At 38.6% G+C, this 16,168-nt stretch overlaps 1 protein-coding gene across 3 annotated transcripts in view; it reads right to left on the bottom strand.

The window, feature by feature from the left end:
• Positions 1–15,941, bottom strand: part of LOC148854206 (PH, RCC1 and FYVE domains-containing protein 1-like) — a 121,944-nt gene extending 106,003 nt beyond the window's left edge. The window contains exons 1-2 of one of the 3 annotated variants that reach the window (XM_088983040.1): positions 14,963–15,941; positions 397–483 (exon numbers count right to left, since the gene is read on the bottom strand). In XM_088983040.1, coding sequence (XP_088839166.1) covers positions 397–483; positions 14,963–15,010 — 135 coding nt within the window. In that variant the 5' untranslated portion in view covers positions 15,011–15,941. The remainder of the gene's footprint in view (positions 1–396; positions 484–14,962) is intronic. The other 2 variants (XM_088983042.1, XM_088983041.1) reach the window with 2 other exon arrangements.
• Between the last annotated feature and the right edge of the window lie 227 nt (positions 15,942–16,168).

The following is a 16,168-nucleotide window of genomic DNA, read 5'->3' on the forward strand; positions in this document are numbered from 1 at the left end:
TCTTTATGTTCTTCTCTGTAATGGGCCTTATTCTGGGCCCATACTCTTTTATGTTCCTCTTTTGTAATTTCTTGTCCAACTAAGGACCTCTCTTGTAATTACTAAAAGGTTAACTTAATAAAAGTGTATTAGAGAGTTAGAGGGAGGTAATGTTCGAACTCCTCATCCTCTAACCCTTATTGCCGCAGCTCTCTCTTCTTCTCTAATCCTCTCTTGCTAGTTTTCTTTGTTTCAAACACAGTCCCTACTTCTAGGACTGTTTTTCAACTATAACAAGCACTGTTAACAGTTGAAAACTGCAATTTAGAAACCATGAGTCACTACCACAATGCTGAGGAAAACATCATGAGATAGGAAACACAACAGTTAATCATATGTTAGCAATTAGAAACTTACATTAGCAAGCCGAAAAGGACAGAACTTTGGTTTCCCTCTCCTTCCATATTTTAGGAGATATGCTCCTTTCTTAAGGGCTGTAATAGCCTGCACTCATAAAGGGGAAAGAGAAAAAGGGAAATCTATAACATGAAATAGATGCATATAAAAAGGAACATTTGGTGCACACTCTATATAGGAAAGCAAATATGAACTTATAAAATTATTTAGTAACATGTCTTACTCTCACAAAAACTTTTGGATAAAAAGGGAACAACTTTTTGTCCTTCAAGAGAAATATGTTTCTAAAGGGGCATCATTGCCTACTTGTAGAATATGTTGTAGAAATGCATAATTATCCAAAAATAATACAAAAACAGAAAGGAACCTCAAAAGAATGAAGGCAAGATAAATTGTTGGTGCTATAATCAATCAAATTATTCATAGTGGTAAAAGATAGAACTTGGATGACTGCCAACTATCCAGAAGAAGATTTAGGTCAATCAAGACCTCAAGGAACTAGATTATGGAACAAGCATACAATGAATTTCAGCTTAATAGCATCACCAAAAGGATACAAAGAGGACAAAGGAGTTGAGAGGAAGAGGCATCAGCCACCACCAACACTCAAAACTCTTAATGACTATGTCACAAGGTTTTAAAAGGCTAAAGGCAGGGGCGAGGTGGTTGGGTGGAAAAGAGGTGAGGCTTAAGCCTCGAAGCGGTTTGAGGCATAAGTGTCAAAGTATAAATACAATTTTCTTTTATTTTTATGTATATAAGTACAATGTATGTACATATATGTATATAGACACACAATTCATTTCATTTTATAGCCAACTTACATATTTTCTTTTGATTACATATATTCTTTCTAATATGAGCAGGCTAGTTGGTACCTTCGAATAGACTTTTTTTCTTTACTATCAAAAAATTCCTTAACTTTGTTACAATTACTTCTTGATCCTTGTAGCTTCAACAATTGTATCATCCAATTGTGGTCAAACTGTCCAAGAATGAATTCATTTTGATCTGCATTCTGCTGCACTGATAACTGATCATAGGAATGGAAATTATCCTTGATACCCCTTCTTTTGGCTTAAAAAAAAATCCCTTCTGTTGTATAGTGTATACTTACTTTCTTAAATTTTTTGAGGGTAACAGCTCTAAATATTCTGCACTTTAGTCTAGAGAAGACTTTGATAATATGAACTAGCTGATGATTCTTATTCCCCTTTATCCTTCTGGCAATACTAAAACTTTTAGCCTTCTCCATTGGTTCTTCAATGGATGATATATCCAAAACATATTCTCTTTGTAGCTTGGCTCCTTCTAAGATTTGACATGGCTCGGTAGCTATTATGGTTTTACAGTTTTAGTTGGCATAGCATCATCCTGATTATTAGATGTCTGACAATTGACATATTGATTGCAAAATGAAACATATAAATTACATGGCTCTCCACACACATAATTATTGCATCAATACTTCCTAGCACTTCAGTACACGATAGAAAAGGAAATAGTTATTAATAGGTCACCTGCGTAGCTTCTAAAAGTGAAAAATATTTGATCAGAAGTAGAAGAGCAGTGAGAGAAATCAGATTTGAAGTGTTCCCACTAGAGGGAGTTAAAGATAGGAATGTTAATTTTAGAGGATGTGCAATTTGTATCAACAAAAATACACTCCAAGAAGAGTTGGTTGACAGTTACACATCTAGGAGTACTGGAGTACCTACCCAATATCATTCTTCTATATTCTATTGTGTTGAGATTCAGCAGTGTTTTTTATGTTTTTTTCTCATTCATAATCAGTAGTGAGTGTTGTTGGGTCATTAGCTAGTGTTATTGGGCCCAAGGCCCATTAGTTTATATTGTCTTTTGGGACCGTTTATGCTATAAGCAGTAGCCGCCTATTAAGGGCATATTAGTCTTTGTAATCAATTATATTTTATGAGTATATAAGACATTGAGTGGGGCAGCCATATCATTATTGGCTTCTCCCCTCTCTTCTTCTCTTTCTCCTCTTCTCTTCTCACGAAGAACTCTCTCTTTCTTTCTCCTTTTTCACTGTTATCAAATTAGGTTGCTATTTTCTCTTCTTCTATTTGGTATCAAAGCAACTTTTGTTTTTTTTTTTTTTGAGTTCACCATCATGCAGCCCTAGATCAGTCAACTGCATGGTGCCCAGTTCTTGGATTTTTTGGTGAACCTAGAATCCATTCTCGAAATCAGGAAGAACTGGAGGAGGAAAAGTCCTAATTGCAGGACTCTTTATTTTTTACCTAGGAAGGGGTGATCAGGATTTTGTAGACTTCTTGGTGTTTTCTGAAGGGAGTGGTTCAAATTCTGCAGTTTTCTAAGGTCTTTGGAGGGAGCGACAGCCTTTACTCCTGTTTCTACCAGCTCCCACGGAGATAAGAATCTTTGTGGGTGGAGGTTTCTGGGTACTAGAAGGTTGGTTGATGCCTCTAAAGGGGATAAATCTATTTTTTCTCATCTGCAGCTGATTTTCTAAACTATTATGGGAATTATGGAGGGCAGTGGAGTTGAGTACAAGTCTACCAACGAAATGGGACTAGGTAGAGGAGGTGCTAGTGACCCGTTTGGGGCAGGGGCCGTCACTACAGCTAAGCTTGATGGTACAAAATATTTGGAGTGAACACAATCAGCCAAAATGGCTATCAGTGCTTGTGGAAAATTGGGGTATGTCACCGGTGAAGAGAAGAAACCTGAGATTAACTCTTCTTAGTGGGTACATGAAAATTACATGGTGATGACCTGGCTGTGTATTTCTATGTTACCCCATGTAAGCAAGAACATTTTATGGGCTAACATAGCTAAGGAGATTTGGGATGGAGCTGCAGAGACTTACTCATAGAGTGAGAATGCTGCTAGGGCCTACCAATTGCTACTAGGCAGGGAGATAAATCTGTTGCAACTTATTTTTCAGCCTCCAAAACCTTATGACAGGAGATAGATCATTTGGAGGTTGTGGTTTGGGAGAGTAATAAAGATGCAACTATTTAACAAAAGTTGGTAGAGAAGATAGTATACCTAGGGTTTGAGCTTCTAGTAGGACTCAACCTAGAGTTTGATCATGATAACATGTTCATTCCCGTGATAGTATACCTCTCTCTCAGACATATGCCTTTGTGTCTGGAGAAGATAGTAATAAGGATGAAACCTAAGCTATTTGCTAAGAATGTGACGATAAGGAACTTAAACCTTGAGCTATTTGCTATGGTTAGCACAATGAAACCTAAGACCGGTGGTGATAAGGGTGGTAATGAGAGTAAGAAGAAGGACAAAAAGGATTTGATCTGTGACTACTGCAATAAGCCTAAGCATACCAAAGATACATGTTAGAAGCTTCATCCACATCTTATACCAAGCCGGCTTAGAAACAAGAAAGAGAGTGCTAATATGGCAGTGACTAGTGACTTATTTGGACCACCTACCACAACTTCTTTAGAGTTAGTTGCAATAGCTGCAATTAGGGATGAGTTAGAGAGATATGGGCAGTTTCTAAGTTTGAGAGATACAACTAGTTCCAGTTCTTCACTGAGTGGACAAAAAGGTGCAAGTGGCTCATGAGCTAGTCATTCTAATTCATTTGTACATATAGGTAGTTCATATGCCATCGCAAATCATGCCTTCACTACAGGTAGGGGGGACCTCTCTAGATTATAGATTCAGGAGCCTTAGAACATATGACCAATATTTTTTTTTTATAGGAAACGGTAACTTTCATTAGATAATTAAAAAGATTATAGACTTACCACCCACAAAAATGATGGAAAAAGAAAATCAAAAACTTACAAACAGGCACAAAACAAAGCCTTCCTAGTAACTCCTTGTTTAGCTAAAGTGTCAGCCATTCCATTTTCTGACCTTCTTACCCAATTAAAGTGCACCCCAATCTCCCTTGCTAAGCTAATAATCTTTCTTAGAGGCTGTCTAAGAGACCACACTCCCAGGTTTCCAGTTTGCATCCACCCTATTACCAGCTTGGAGTCTCCTTCCACTTCTAATTGATGCATGCCCCATTGTTTTGCCAATTTCAAACCTTGAAGTAAGGCCATTACTTCTGCCCTTAATGAATCTCCCACCCCAATTGGACCCGAGTAAAGGGCCAAGACTTTTCCTTCCTCGTTTCTGTACACACCCCCAACTCCCAACGGACCTAGATTACCCAAGGAGCTTCCATCAAAGTTTAGCTTCACCTTGAATTGAGGCGGTGGTACCCAAAGTAGAAATCTGCTAAATTCAAAAATATGAACAAAAAAAGTAGTTTCTTGAAGAGAGAAGGAAGAGACAAAGAGAAGAAGAGAAGAAGAGATCTTGAAAAGAAAAGAGAGCAATCATCTGGCCGCCCCCCCTTCACTTATTATTTATACTAAAAATATAAGAGTAGTACAAAGACAACTATGCCCTTATAGGGTAGCATAACATAAAACAGCATATATAAGGCTCAAAAACATAATAAAATTTGGACTCACATAACTATTGTGGTCCCCACCACCTATCTAACAACTAACATAAAGCATCTACTCATAAAACAACACAAAACTGATTAATCTTCAACACTCCCCCTCAAGTTGGGAGTAAATGTCACACATTCCCAACTTGCGTAGATCATGTTCAAGCTTGTTCTTTGCCACCCCTTTAGTGAGGACATCAGCTAACTGCAACTCTGAACAGACATAAGGCAAGAAAACTTCTCCGGTTGTTACCCTTTCTCTTATGAAGTGTTTGTCAACTTCAATGTGTTTTGTCCTGTCATGCTGAATTGGATTGTGGGCAATATTGATTGCAGCCTGATTGTCACAGTACAGCATCATACGTTCCTCTGCTTTCACCCCAATCTCACTCAAAAGAGATCTAACCCAAAGAAGTTCTAAGACACCATGAGCCATGGATCTATACTCAGCCTCTGCACTTGACCTTGCCACAACCGCTTGCTTCTTACTCTTCCAGGAGATCAAGTTTCGACCTACAAAGGTACACACCCCCTGATGTAGACCTCTTGTCATTTAAGCACCCTACCCAATCTGCATCTATATAGGATTCTAGCTTCAGATTTTCATGATTTGATAAAAGAATCCCTCTGCCAGGGTGCTTTTTTTAGATATGCAAGTATTCTCTCAATAGCTTCCCAGTGTTGAACCCGAGGTGCATGCATGTACTGACTCACGACACTGACAGCATAGGAAATATTTGGTCGTGTAATACACAAATATAGCAGTCGGCCCACCATTCTTTGATATCTCCCCACATCTTTTACTAGCTCACCATCCACACCATTAATTCTATGATTTGGATCAATAGGAGTGTCTGTTGGTTTGGTCCCCAGCTTCCCAATCTCCCACAGTAGGTCAAGTACATACTTTCTATGAGAGATGAAGATCCCATGCTTGGATCTTGCAACTTCAATCCCCGGGAAGTACTTCAGCTCACCAAGATCTTTGATCTCAAATTCTTGCTGCAATGATTTTTTGAGATCATCAATCTCCTCCAGATCATTTCCTGCAACCACTATATCATCCACATACACGATCATAATTGACACCCGAGCACCTCTCCTCTTTACAAAGAGGGTGTGATCAGACTGGGTTTGAGTGTACCCAAAACGGATAAGTGCCCCTCCAAACCTGTCAAACCAAGCCCTAGGCGACTGTTTCAGGCCATACAATGATTTTCTGAGTTCACACACCTTTCCTTTACCAACATTTTCACAAAAACCTGCTGGAATGTTCATATATACCTCCTATAAATCACCATTGTGGAAAGCATTTTTAACATCAAGCTGAAACAAGGGCCATGAATAGGTGGCTGCTAAAGATAAAAGAATACGAATTGAACTCATCTTAGCTACCGGTACAAAGATTTCCAAATAATCAACACCATAGGTCAAAGTATACCCTTTTGCTACCAACCTTGCCTTGTACCTCTCTATCTTGCCATCGGCCCTGTACTTTACAATGAATACCCATCTACATCCGACTGTCTCCTTGTTTGAAGGGACACCAACTATTTCCCAAGTTTGGTTTTTAACCAAGGCTTCCATCTCTTCTTGCATGGTTGTTTTCCACTCAGGTTTGGAGAAAGCCCCAATAACATTCCTGGGTATAGACACAGAATCTAGGGAAGAAAGGAAAGCTCGGTAGGAGGGTGATAAGGCACTATAGGAAAGATGGTGTGAAATGCAATGGGTTGTACACTTTCTCTTCCCTAGGGTCGACACCAACATCCCACCCATTAGCTGCCATCCCATGAATAATTTCCACCACCAAGTGCCACAAACTATCCTACTCCAAAGGAAATCTCCACAACCACTTTCCTAACAAAGCTACATTTCTTAATCTAATATTGCCAATGCCTAGACCTCCCACTTCCTTTTTCCTAGAAACTACTTCCCACTTCACTAAATGGTCCTTTTTTGAGTCACCCGGTTCCCACAGAAAATCTCTCATGAGCTTTTCTAACTTATTGGCAACCTTGGCAGGAAGCTTAAAGGTAGATAGAAAATACACCAGAATGTTGGCCAAAGTGGGCTTGATTAAAGTGATTCTACCCCCTAGTGAGATATAATTTCTCTTACACCCTGCTAGCTTCTTAGTGAATCTTTCTAAAACAGGGTACCAAAAATTTTCTGTTCTAGGATTTCCCCCCAGGAGCAGACCCAAATATACCAGAGGCCAACAACTTACCTCACAACCTAAAGCCCTAGCCACCAATCGCACTTCATCATCCCGTAAATTCACCCCCGCTACACAACTCTTGTTCCAATTGATTTTCAAATTAGAGACTCTCAAAATGCATCACCACCAATCTCAAATTATCCATCTCCTCAATTTCAGTAGATTTCTTGAATCAGCCCTAGAAATCAAGACACTTAGGACATCCACTACTAAGGTGAATAAGAAAGGTGACAAAAGGTCTCCTTGTCTAAGGCCCCTCTTTGCAAGAAAGAAGTCCCTAGCTACTCCATTCACTAAGATTGAGAAGTAACAAGAGGTAATACAACCCTTCATCCACTTACACCATCTCTCCCCAAAACCTCTATTCCTCAACACTTCTAGCAAGAAATCCCAATCCACCAAATCATAAGCCTTTCCTAAGTCAAGTTTACAGATCAGACCCTTTCCTCCTTTTCTTTTTTTGTAATCCACACATTCATTGGCTATTAAAATTTGATCATCAATTTGTCTCCCTTTCACAAAGGCCCCTTGATTCGGTGAGATTAAGGAAGGAAGGACTTTCTTAAGTCTTAGTGCAAGAACTTTAGAAATGATCTTATACAGACTCCTCAGACTGATTGGTCTAAAGTCCTTGGGCTGATATGCAGGCACCTTCTTAGGGATCAAAGCTATGAAAGTAGAATTTGCACCCGCATTTATTTTTCCTCTTGCAAAGAATTCCAAGAAGACCTCCACTAGGTCATCACCTAAGATATCCCAACAGTCTTGATAAAAATCCATAGTGAATCCATCCGAGCCTGGGGCTTTTGGTCTTTCCATAGACAAAACTGCCTCCTTTATTTCTTGAACCTCAAAAAGTTTTTCCAGGGGTTCCAACGGTTCCCTTTCTCCAACATGCCACTCAAAGTCGGTTAGAGTCTATCTTGCTCTACTGGGGCTGTCATAAATGGATTTAAAACGCTCCACAAAAGCTTTTGCAATCTCTTCCTCTCTTGTCAGCATTGCCCCATTGCATCCCAAACTTTCCACTATGTTCTTCCTCTTTCTTCCACTTGCCAAGCTATAGAAAAATCTTGTATTACCATCTCCTTCCTTCTAAGAATTTCCTCTTTCTTCCACAAAAGCCAACCACTTGCATCTTGATTTTTGTCTCCAACTTATCTCTTCTTTTCTAAGAATTTCCTCCAACTCTTGTTTCAACTTCCATCTCTCTTCCCTTTCTTCATGCCTCAGTCCTCTCTCTGCCTCAGCAACATCAAGTTCTTGAATCCTTTTACTAATAGCATCCTTTCTATCTTCAATTCTACCAAACCCTTCTTTGTTCCAAGCTTTGATCCTGGTTTTTAGTTTTTGTAGCTTCTTATAAAACCTATATCCTTTCCACCAAAACTCCACTTGATCCTCTTCCCACCATTCTTTCACTTTCTTTTGAAAGTCTGGATGTAACAACCACATGTTTTCAAATCTTAAGGGGCAAGGTCCTCCTCCTAGTCTTTCTTGAGATAGTCTAACTGGACAATGATCCAACGTAGGTCTAGGTAGTGCCCCCATCACTAAACCACCCCATACTTCCTCCCAGTTTGAAGAGAATAAAAATCTGTTTAATTTACAACAAAGTGGTTCTTCCTGAAAATTAGACCAGGTAAAATCAGCTTGCACCAACGGTAGCTCCCTCAATTCAAAAGAATCCATAAAACAGTTGAACTTCCTCATGAGGTGATCCTATGGTTGGGGTTATTTGTTTCAGTTATAAACCTGATGACATTAAAATCCCCTCACAAGCACTAAGGGCCCTCCCACAATCGCCTTATATCTGCTAATTCCTCCCAAAACTCCTCCCTTTCTCTATATGAATTTGGCCCATAAACATTTGTTAAAGCCCATTCCAATCCATCAATTATTCTTCTGAATTTCATTATAACCGTATAGTTACCAATTAATTCTTCTGTACAGTACAAATCCTCGATTTTCCAAATTGTCATAATACCCCCTAAGGCCCCCCAAGACTGTGCAAAAGCCCAACTCAGTCCTCTAGCCGACCAAATACTTCTCACCCATCTCCTATCCACCTTTGACAGTTTTGATTCCTGAATCAACACAATATCTGGCTTTTCTTTTCTGAGCATTTCCTTTATCACTCTTCTCTTCCCTGGAACTCCCCAATCCCCTTATTACATTCCAACTAATAAACTTCATTGAGAACCTAACTTATGAGCAACCCTAAAAACCACCTTTTTCTAACCTGACTACCTTCCTTTTCTCCTAGAACACCGCTTGTCATAGTCCACTTCACACCCCAATCTCTCCACTTCACTCAATTTCTTCTTCCTCCTTTTAGGTGTCCCACCTCCAAGCTTTTTCTTCAAAATATCTTGTTCTTTCACTCTTTTCTTTTTTTTGACTTTTCTTCCCAATTCTTCTCTTTGTTGTTTTTTGGCCCAATTTTACCCTTTCTCCCTCTCTTCCCCTTACTTGGGAACTAGGAACTGGAGTGTCACCCTCTTGTTCCTTTTCAAAATTCTCCCCTAATTCCTCCTCTACCAAGAGTCTAAAGGTCTGCAAAATTAATCCCCAAATCCTTTCCTCTTCATCCACAATATCCTTCAAAGCCTCCACATCCTCTAACATCTCTGTTACTTCAATCGAATCACTAGGACAGTCAACTTTTGGAAGAGTGTCACTAGGATAGGCAGCCTTTGAATGACTGTCAACTTCACCTATGGGCTGAGATAAAACAACAACTGGGGAAGGGGGCAGATTAGTATCAAAAACTCAAGGAATACAAGAATCAAGACAAAAACTAGAAACAACAAAACCTAACATGTCACCAGTTCTGCCTAGGTTCTGAGGGAGTTTGCTAGGAGAGGGCTCCTCAAGATCAACCTGTGTTGCACTAACAAGGGAGCAGGGATTGCCTATTTCTTTGTCATTTGACTTGGGAGAGAACAAACTCGAACTATTGACACCTTGACCTTGATCTGGATGCGGAACAGGTTCTTCTCTGAATTTGGCCAAGATGTTCACCTCCCTCGAGGTACCTCCTCCCATTCCCAAGCTCTTCATAGCTCCAAAGAGTTCGCAGGCTCAAGGGTAAAATCTTCTCCAAACAGAAGTTTCCACACCTTGGAACGACATATAACCAATGTTTTAACCATTTTCTCCTCATACCACCTCTACTCCAGTAAAGATAAAGTTTCCACAACTAATGGCTTCCATGTTTCCATTGTTGGGAAGGGGTTGTTAAAATAATTGATACCATTACCCTGTCTTCTGTACTACATGTTCCTAGATTGAGTACTAATCTTTTATCTGTGAACAGTTTGACAAAAAATTTGAATTGTTCAGTAATTTTTTTCTCATGGTCATTGTGTTTGCAGGATCCGGAGTCAAAGAGGACAATTGGAAGTGGTCGTAAGGTGAATGGAGTCTACCTTCTCGATGTGCTTCCCAGTCATCATGTCAACAGTAGGAATAATGACTCAAAGTCAATGGATCAAGTTATGCTTTGGCATAATCGATTAGGGCATTTGTCTTTTGGTTTTTTGTGTTTTTTGTTTCCAAAACTGTTTAAGTATGTTAAGTTGTCCAATTTGGAGTGTGAAGGTTGTCAACATAGAAAACATTGTAGACATTCTTTTAAGGCAAGTAATAAAAGATGTTCTCTAGCTTTTGGTATTGTTCATATTGATGTTTAGGGACCATATCATGTCCCTTCTCTAGGTGGCTACCATTATTTTCTTCTACTTGTGGATGATTATTCACGGTATTCTTGGGTATATTTGATGAGATCTTGTTACAGGTGCTCACGGTTCGGTTAATCGAACCGTGGGCTTATTTTTGAAACTGAACCAGGGTTACCGGTAACCGAAACCAAATTGAAGCCAATCAGTTAACCTATTGACCGGTTTGGTTCATCGGTTTTCTATTATTTACAATACATATTATATTTATATATAATAAAACACTAGAAATATATATTATTATATTTTAAATAATAAATAGTATATTATATATATATATATATATTTATTTAATGCATATTTATTAATTTATAATGTATAGAAATATAAAATATATATAATATATATAAATATATGTATACCGGTCGGTTCGGTTAACTACCGGTTTTCTATTTTTGTTAACCGAAACCAAACCAACCGGTTTGGTTAACTGAACTTTCAGTTCGGTTTCAGTCGGTTCAATTTTTCGGTTTTTCTTGCTCACCCCTAGATCTCGTGATGAGGTGCTTTCCTTGGTACAATAGTTTCATCAGATGATGTTTTTTGATAAATGAATATAATTTATTAATTCAGAAAAGGCAGTACAGGGAACTCAAAAGAGGCACGAGCTGTTACCTCTTCAAGGCAGTATTACATCAAATAAAAAACAGAATTAGTCATAAATACAATTACAAAGCAACCCAAAATAAATGTTCCCTAGTAGCCCCCTGCTTAGCTAATCTATCCGCTAAGGTGTTTGCTGATCTTCCCTCCCAACAAAAGGTAACTGTCATATTTCTTGTAAACCAGTTGACTTTCCTTAATAAATCTTTGTGTCGCCACATGGCTGAAGTTGGATCTGTCAGCCATCCCACAACAATTTGAGAGTCTCCTTCAACTACCAAATGCTGAACTCCTAATTGTTCTGCAATCTGAATACCTTGTACCGCCGCCAAAATCTCAGCTCTATTAGTCTCCTAATCCCATAGGACCTGAAAACAAGGCTAATATATTGCTCTTCGTATCTCTTAGCACCCCTCCTATTCCCAATGGGCCTGGGTTTCCTTGGCTGCTGCCATCAAAATTTAGCTTTACCCATCCTTCAGGCGGAGGGGTCCACACTGCAGAATCCCTGTCCTTGTATGGCTGCTAGCCACCACTAACCAATTTCTCCAAAAATCATCAAAGGAAAAAGTATGAAACAGGTCCATAGTAATCAGCCAATGAATGGCCCTAGTTAAGAGGCAAACCCTGTCCTTGAATATTCTTGCATTCCTTTCCGTTTCATCATATGATGTTGATGCGGTTTAAAGTATGAGTTAAGGTGTTCAGATTGGAAAATGCTAGGGAATATTTTGAGAAAAACCTAGCACCATATTTATTAAAACATGGTGTAGTCCATCAGAGTAGTTGTACATATACTCCACAATAGAATGACGTAGCAGAAAGGATGAAAAAATATATTGTGGAAGTGCCAAGAAGTATTATGGTGAGCTCTACAGTTCCAATTCAGTTTTGGGGTGATGTAGTTCTCACAGCAGTCATATTGATTAATCAGGTGCCTTTTTGTGTTCTTGGATGCATTGTTCCGTTTAGTCTTCTTTTTCCTGAGGCCGAGAAATTCCATATTCCATTGAGGGTGTTTAGATGTGTATGCTTTGTCCATGTCCTTGGTCCTCATTTCTCTAAGTTGGATCCTAAGGCAAAGAAGTGTGTATTCCTCAAGTATGCAGGGAATCAAAAGTGGTATAGTAATTATGATCCTGTGCTAGGGAGGTAGTATATTACTATGAATGTCACTAATGAGTCTACACCCTTCTTTTCTAGGAATCTTTCTTAAAGGGAGTGTTTTGGGGGAGGAAATGAGGAGCCTACACCACTTCCTGTTCTAGCTCCTTTACCTACAACAACGCAAAGAGGTTGATTCCACACCAAAAGAACCCATGTCACTTCTATCAATTCAGCTAACACAGACCTAGGTATGCCTTTTGCTCCCTCTAATGTTTCAGTTCCTATTGATACACCCATTGACCAGAATCACAAAACTAATGCTTCAGATGGTGAACTAGTAAAGGATGTTGGGAGGTATCAGAGATTGGTGGACTAGTTGTTATACTTGTGCATGACACAACCAGATAATAAGAGATCTAAATCAGGAGTGTGCACTCTTATTGGAGGCAATCTAATTTCATAGAAGAGTAATAAGCAATCAGTTGTAACCAAGTCAAGTGATGGAGCTGAATATAGAGCTATGGCACATGGTGTTTCAGAGCTTCTCTAGGTTTGGTTCTTATTAGGAAATATTTGAGTTAATACAGAAGAACCCATGATGTTGTATTGTGATAATCAAGCAACAACTAACATTGCTCATAACCCAATTTAGCATGACAAAACAAACCATATAGAGGTCGACAGGACATTTTATGAGAGAAAGGATGATATTTGGAAAAGTGTGTCTACCATATATTGCATCTAACTTATAGCTAGCTGATGTCCTCACAAAAGGAGTTGCAAGAAACAAGCCTGAACATGATCTACATATGTAGAGAATGTGTGACATCTACTCCCAACTTGAGGGGGAGTGTTGAGTGTTGAGATTCAATGGTGTTTTTGCTTTTTTTTCTTGTTCATAATCAGTAGTTAGTGTTGTTAGGTCATTAGTTAGTTTTATTGGGCCCAAGGCCCATTAGTTTATATTGTCCTTTGGGACTGTTTTTGTGTTATTAGCAGTAGCCGCCCTATGAAGGGCATAAGTGGGGCGGCTAGACCATTATTGGCTTCTCCCCATCTCTTCTTCTCTTTCTCCTCTTCTCTTCTCATCACGAACTCTTTCTTTCTCTTTTCTTTTTTCACAGTTATCAAATCAGATTGCTATTTTCTCTTCTTCTACTTATTGCATGTAAAACTCTTAAGAGTATTGTAGACACTATTTGATGAGAACAAGCTAATATACTATTACCATTAAATTACAATGCGGTCCTAGACATTAATCAAGTTGTATCCATCTATTACCATTAAATTACAATTGCATCCCCTAGATGCCTAGAGTATACCTACTAGAAACCCCAATTCTGATTCATTTTATGCAGTTTCGCTTGAATTTCTTTATGTTTTGTCCCCATTAAATTGCAGGGACCACACACTCCTTTTCATTATCCTACATCACAATCTCTATAGGACTTTGTTCTCTACCAAAAGGTTAGAAAGCAAAAACCCAAAAATCATGGTTTCACCATCCATGCTTAAGAATGAATACAAATTTGATTGCAGGCAAGATAATCAGCAGAATACATTTTCATTTCAGTAGTATAAATGTAGATATAGGAAAAGCTTACTACAAATTTAAGTATCAATAACTCAATTCAGTTATTGAATAACCATGATAGTAATCTACAACTAATAGTTTTCTACATTGACTTACCAGCTCTGACTTTAAAGAATTGACTTTGGAATTTCCAATAAAAACATAGCCAAGAGGTCCAGGCCCTGACTAGCACATGATAAAACTAAGATTCTTCTCAGCAACCTTTATTTGTCATAGAGGAAATATGCAACTCAGATGTTGGGTTTTCTACTTAAAATTGAAGTGTTGAATACCAATGTGGCTCCTCCTTTGAAATGTCCTTTATGAGATGGTTAGCATGAATTTTTTATGTCGTTAGGATAAGAAAAAGGTTGAATCTGGAAGTCCCAACCAAATCAGAAGTTCCAGCTGCTGGACCAGCAAAAAATTCTGGTGTTTCTATTTATGAGTTTTAGAACAGAGTGAGAGACATATACCCTACAGATATAAATTTTAACACTAAAACAAGCTGTCTGTTATGAACATTTAAAAAATCATTCATTGATATTGTCTATTTTATTATTGAAAAAAAAAAAAGAAAAGTGCCAAAGCAAACTATGCTTTTTAACAAAGTTCAGACGGCAGAGCATATAACAAAAAATTGGAGTACATATAATCCGTACTGTTTTTGGAATTCGCAATATTTTCCAGTCTTGATCAGTGTGACAATCAAATGCACTGTCGTATTCTTTAAAAATTTCATGACTTCCCAACATTAAGCTTACTTAAAAGAAAAAAAATAAAAAATAGTCTCATAAAATCGTAAGTTCCAAGAAAAGAAGAATAAAGGGAGCTAAACGAGCAATTAAGAAACACATCACCTGCTCGACATCCCTCCCAGCAGCGAAACCCCTCTGGAAATCAGCCATTCACGTTGCAATCTCAGAAAAAGTTCCCTCGCACAATAGAACCCATTTGAAGAGCAATCTGGAAGGTAAAAAGACAACAGTGTGCAAATCCGCCCCATAAAAGAACCTCCCGAGCGCTTTTGTGCTTAAAATTTGAAAACCGAGCTCTTCATTTATTCCATAACAACAATGAATCATTAGTTTCGTCAATAATCTCAGCGCGTACAAACATCCGATAGAATACCTCTAGCAGTGACATTTCGCGCTCATCCGAGTGGCGCCAATAGATTTGCTTGAGAGCCAGCAACTAGGTAGAATATATGAAATTATTCAAAACACAAATATTTGCATTCTAATCTCAAGTGTACATCAAATGGAGAAATGGAACGGAAAGAGGATCACTTCATCATCGCCTTTATCAACCTCCTTCAATTCTTCAGAAATTTATATGTAAATACACTTCTTAGCTCTAAAATAGCTTGAATCCCTTCGATCGAACCCTGACATCTTATGCATTTCGTCTAAAACCTGCTGGGATTCCTTCAAGTCTCGCAATTTAAACTTGAAATGTTCATTTGAAACCTTAAAAACTGAAAATTGTGGCAATGCGGAAGATTTATACCTTCAATGCCAAAAAAGAAGAAAAAAAGGATTGAGATATCCACCATAGTCAGCCATATTTTACGAATCTGAAATCGTTTAGCTCCCCAATCAGAAAGAACAATGGAAAGGAGAACTACCAATTTCGTTTCAGATAAGTTAAGACATTACATAATCTGAATAGTCTCTACTTATCAATCAAAGCTTCGAAAAACGAAGAAAATCGAAGGTTTACGAGGACTAATCCCTCGCGCCTTAACGTGCACCGCGCTCCCTCCGGTTGCCCCATATTTTAACTGTTTTTTCTTTTCGATTCCATTTCTCCCGTTTTCCGCCACGTCAGCAGATGAATACTTTTGCACTTTTGCTCCAGTGATCGATTTAAAATTGACGCAATGGCTGATTTGTCCTTTTCGATTCAAGGAAATGACAAACATGTTACCCACCCGAAAAGCGAATAACGAACACTCCGGATCTCCTGGGACCTGGTACGACCGGCTTCCATCAGAGCAAATCTGTGCCCACCCCCATTCTACCAGACGTGGAAATGGAATTGAAATTTAGAAACACCGAATAAGA

Source organism: Nelumbo lutea, chromosome 4 (assembly GCF_056320005.1).
Source record: "Nelumbo lutea isolate HS-2025 chromosome 4, American lotus-T2T, whole genome shotgun sequence".
Lineage (NCBI taxonomy): Eukaryota > Viridiplantae > Streptophyta > Magnoliopsida > Proteales > Nelumbonaceae > Nelumbo > Nelumbo lutea.